Source organism: Gavialis gangeticus, unplaced genomic scaffold (genome assembly GCF_001723915.1).
Source record: "Gavialis gangeticus isolate Ggan-Ray unplaced genomic scaffold, GavGan_comp1, whole genome shotgun sequence".
NCBI lineage: Eukaryota > Metazoa > Chordata > Crocodylia > Gavialidae > Gavialis > Gavialis gangeticus.
The window spans coordinates 35,118,913-35,124,077 of NW_017729033.1; the positions used below are offsets into that span (position 1 = coordinate 35,118,913).

The 5,165-nt window shown below is 40.6% G+C and overlaps 1 protein-coding gene across 1 annotated transcript in view; it reads right to left on the reverse strand.

Annotated features, from left to right (window-relative positions):
* BOD1L1 (biorientation of chromosomes in cell division 1 like 1) overlaps positions 1-5,165 on the reverse strand; it is an 86,527-nt gene that overhangs the window by 14,836 nt on the left and 66,526 nt on the right. Inside the window, exons 19-20 of the mRNA XM_019525818.1 lie at positions 4,366-4,450; positions 1,635-1,708 (exon numbers count right to left, since the gene is read on the reverse strand). Coding sequence (XP_019381363.1) covers positions 1,635-1,708; positions 4,366-4,450 — 159 coding nt within the window. The remainder of the gene's footprint in view (positions 1-1,634; positions 1,709-4,365; positions 4,451-5,165) is intronic.

Here is a 5,165-nt window from a genome sequence, read left to right on the forward strand (position 1 = left end):
CCCCCCGACCCTCCTCTTCCCCTCCCTCCCACAACAGACTTACCAGCTGGATGCCTATTTCCAAGCTGCTGGGCTGCACATCAGCAACTGGACTGGTATTGGCTCAAAAAGTCTTTAGTCGGTGCAACCCTAATTACAGGGCAATCTTTGGAGAACGTTGAACATTTTCCTTACCTGGGTAGCTACCTTTAACAAAAGGTAAACATATACGACATTCAAAACCAAACAATCTGCCAGTGCTGCCTTTGGGCATTTCCAAAACTGGTATCTTTGATGATCATGACATCAGGACTCAAACCAAAAAACTCTCATCTACCAAGCTATTGTTATCCCTACCCTATTGTACAGATGTGAAATTTGGACAACATATAGGAAACAACTGAAATCTTTGGAACATTGTAATTAATGATGTCTTCAGAAAAATCCTCCATGTTAACTGGAAGGACAGAAGAATAAGTGCAAGTGGTTCAAGCAAATACTACCGATATTGATGACATGGTTGTGGCAACCAGCTCCACTGGACAGGACACCTCATAAGGATGCCTGACAACTGGCTGCTAAAACAGGTCCTATACACCCAATTTACTGATGGTTATCACTTTTCAAGGTGGGCAAAAGAAGACTTCAAGAACAACCTGAAGAAATGCAATAAAATAAAGAAATGCAATACAAACTTCAATATCTAGAAGATTCAATCACTACATCATTGCCAGGGGCACTGAGATACAAGGCTTTGAACATTGAGTAAACTTGCCTCATTATGGAGGCAGATAGACTAAAACAAAGGGAATCACCGGGATAGACTCCTTCCTCCTGGCACTATTTGCCACATCTGCAGTTGAACATGAGGATTTTGGATCAGCCTTCTCAGTCAACTTCAGATGCACCAAGGATATCCCTATCCACTAGAAGACTGTCATCCTCATTGAAGGACTGCTGAAGATCAGAAGATGCAATGTGTGTTTGCATCTTGTGTTAAATTTTAATCTTAAAAAAAGAAAGAGTGCACAGGGGATACTTGACTGATGACTCACCATTCATTTTCTGTAGCCTGAAATGGATAATCAACAATGTTGTATGTTTAGGCTCCTGGCACACAGTCATTTAATGGAACAATGGGAGCTGATCCCAACAACTGAACAACTTGGGGTTCAGGAATCAGGTCCCAGTAGTGCCATTACTACTTGCAGTGCAAGGGGAACCCAGGCAGTTCCAGATGATTTTCAGTTCCAGCCCCAGGACTACACCAGAGTCTTGAGGCAGCTTTGGTTACCCTGCCACATGTTAAATTTAAGGTGTGGTGGAAACCAGCCTCAAAAATGTTACACATCTTATGAAATATTTTTGTGACTGGTTTCTTGTTTTATTGTGCTATTAATTCCTTGAATGTGCGGCAGGGTTACTATTTATGGCATGATTAACCATTTAATTGCATCTGAATTGCAATGTCTGCCAGGGTCCTTAGTTGGGATACAATGCTCCTTCTTGAACAAGTCATTGTTTTTTTTTTATGACTGTTCCCATAACTGGTGAAATCACTATTTTTACTGATGCTAAATAAAAAAGACAAGCTTCTCTCTCAAAACTGAAAATCTTTCAAGTGGCAATGAATTTAAATGGATAAGACTACTTGCCTCTACTGAATTTATATTAGATTCCGAACTCTGGTTTGCCTTTTCATAAATCTCTTGTTTGCTGGTAAATTCATCTGCACAAAGACAAAATTTAAAAGAAAATTTCACTATCCCTTCTTCAGAAAATTAGCAAAATATATTGGCTGCTATCTCCGCACTTTTCAAAAGCACTTTTAAATACAACGGGGGCCTATAACTTCAACTTTAGTAAAATAACTCAAGATTTGGTTTGTCTTATTTTTTGCTGTATTATGTTGCCTAGGCTACACTTCCTTAGACAAGGAAAAATTACTGTATTAGATTTCATAATAAAGGTAATATAACTGCAAAAACCTGAGATGGTTCATACTATAAATATAGTCATTTGTTGATACTATCACAATTTTCCCACATCCACAAATCAGAAAGCTGGGAAGATGAGCAGATCAGGTGGTTAGCTGCAAGACAAACCAAGATATGGAAGCAAGCTTGTTGAAGTCAAGATACAGAGCCATTAAACAGATCAAACACACAGTAGCATATAGAGCCCACCTATCCAAAAGGAAGCTAGACTTGAAAGTCAAAAACCTACATTGATTCACAGGATTTCTTAGGGAGGTATTTTTTAGTGGATCAACTGCATAATTGGGATAAAGTTAAACAAACTTTCAAATGCAAGACATTCTTCATCAAGTCTGACTACTACAAACCAAGCACAGCAAAATAAAAAATATATATATATAGGAAGGAGAACAAAGCACCTGTCAAGGATAGCACACAAACAATTAGCCAAAGAAAAGCTGATTACTGGGAGATCAAGGGCTCTCAAAAGCAAAGGGGGTCATTCTCACTTTTCATGTATGAAAAGAATTCAAGAGGCAGGTACTACACTACACTTGACCTGAGCCTACAGGAGGCTGAGAAGCAATAATGTGCCATGAAACAGTATTAGTGTTAAGTCCTTATTTCTTATCATCTGGCCTGAGCATGAATTTTTGTTCCCAAGTTCACCTTTTAAAGGCATTGAGTAGATTTTCTGTCAGTACAAGGATGGTAAGATCACAGGGAGTTGTTACTCAGTGAACAATGTGCTCCCAATAGTGTATGTGTGTTTGCTCTTTATATATTTTTCCTGCAGGAGTTCATTCTGGTGAATCTTCTGTTTATTTTCACCCACATAGTTGCCATGAGGGCACCCAATACAGCAAATACCTTGCATTCAAAAACCTGTATAGCTTTCTCTCAACTATGCAGTTGGTCCAATAAAAGATATCACCCTAAGAAATCCTTGCCTTTCAATTTCTGTACCATCATGGCTACAATATCACGCTAACACTACTAGAGATTCAAAGGCATTTTACTTCAGTTTTTCCTTTTAGTACCATGGTTAAATTAACAAGATTGAACCATCCATGTTAGGGCAACATAATTTCTCTGTCTTCTGCAGTACAGGCATGTTGGAAAGTGTGTGTGGGGGGGGTGCAGAGGGAGGAGATGGACAGAAAGTCCTCTCAGGGACAGCATGCTGTGCTTCTATGAAGGATGTCTTTAAATTTACAACCCTAGGGTACTTTTACATGTGCTCCAAGAGTTGGGGGGGCGGGGGTGAAGCTTTACATTAGAGCAGCTCAGAGTGGCTCATTCAGTGGAAAGCACTTTAGTTAGAGCAGCTCACTCAATTATCATTATTTCAAGAGCCCCTTCTGCCATTTTTAAGCATGGGGACACTGATACACGAGATGCGGGAGGTTGCTGGAGCACAGTAATTGCCATACCCCAGACTCAATTGGAATTCCAGCGCGTTGGAGCAACCTCCATGCTCATATATAGGTGCATCTAATTGCTAAGAGGCGTACTGGCAAGGTGTACGGATCTGGCCATATCCCCAGCCAACCGTCCAATTTTTTACTTCAGGATGTCCAATGAAGGAAACTGGTTAATGTCAATGTCAATTTGGCATGCCTTCTACTAGCAGGGATGGCAGATTCACTCACTGACAGTTTAAGAAATTAATCACAATGTATCATTCAGTGGTTATGTGCAGCCAGAATGCTGTTACTGTACAACACAAGCAAATACTTAAAATGATGAAATCACTATATTTACTTGATTCCAAGATTTTTTTTTTCCCCCTATTCACCATGGGGAAAAAAGTCTCTGATCTTTCACTGGAGTACGAGGCTGGGGAAGGGAAGGGGGTGGCAGGGTAAGGTAGCTGCTTTAGGTCTGGCTCCAGCCCTGTCAAAGAGTGGGCAATGACTCTGGTTTCAGCCTTGGCTCCACAGCTGCTAAAACACTGGGTAGGGACTGGAGGCACAATGTGCTCCATGCCCCAGGTGAGAGAGGACTGGAGCTTGAGCCAAAGCTTGGACTAAGGATAAGAAGAAAGGGAAGGGGGCAGACACCATGGAAAGGCAGTAGCCAGAGGGTACAGGCACAGAGCTAGGGGGTGGGGAGTGGAGAAAGAGGTGGGGTGACAAGTGGTGGGGCTCAAGCTGCTTAACTCCCCTGCTGTCTGAGGGCTCCCTCCACCCTTCCCCTCATGCTGCTTTTTTCACTGTGGTTGGAGAAAATCACAACTCTCCAATAATTAGATTCAATATATAGAAAGTTACAATATTTTTAAATATTTTCCATGTCTAGAATCTAACTACTGGGAGGGCTGTCTTTATTTCAAAGTCATCTTGGATTCAGATAAACACAGTAAGATTTTCACATATATTCAGATTACATTAACATGTATTTTCATTACCTATTTCTTCCCCGCTGCTTGAAAGAGATGCGCGTTTCTTGCTGATTACTTTGGATACTTCTGCTGTATCTCCAGAATTAGTTTCCTAAACCATTAAAAAAATAAACAGTACAAATTAGAGGCTGCTGTCAGTTATTCACTTTTTTTTTTAATTTAATTTTCATTCTTATTGGTTCATAATCTCCAACTTTAAGTGTGGATGATTCTGTCTTAGAAATGGGGGGGTGGACAAGATAACCTCTGGGTCCCTTTCAGCCCTGTTTCTCATGATGTTACAATCAAAACTTCTAGCTGCAATTTTGCTATTTTGTATAAATAAGAACAGCGGCCAAGTATGTAAACATCACACAGATGCATGATATTTAGCAGCCTTGTAATTTTGGAGGTGATAAAAACTGAGGCTTGAACTGTTCAACTAAATCTTTTAAGCCATCAGCCTTTAAAGATTTTTGTAATAAATGCAGTTGAGAGAGTTGCTTCCCTCCCCAAAATTGTCACCACAAATATCAAAATTAAAATTAAACAACAATATTCCCTCATGTTTAGGTCATGCCAATAAAAATCAAATCTTCAAAAAAGGGAGGAAGGAGGACCCAGGAAACTATAGGCCAGTTAGTCTTACCTCGATCCTAGGCAAGGTGTTTGAGAAAATAATTCTGGCACACATCCAGGAGGGGCCAGCAGGGGACTGCATGCTTAGGGGCAATCAGCACGGGTTCATCAGTGGCAGGTCCTGTCAGACCAACCTGGTGGCTTTTTATGATCAGATCACCAGATCATTAGATGCAGGGGTAGCAGTG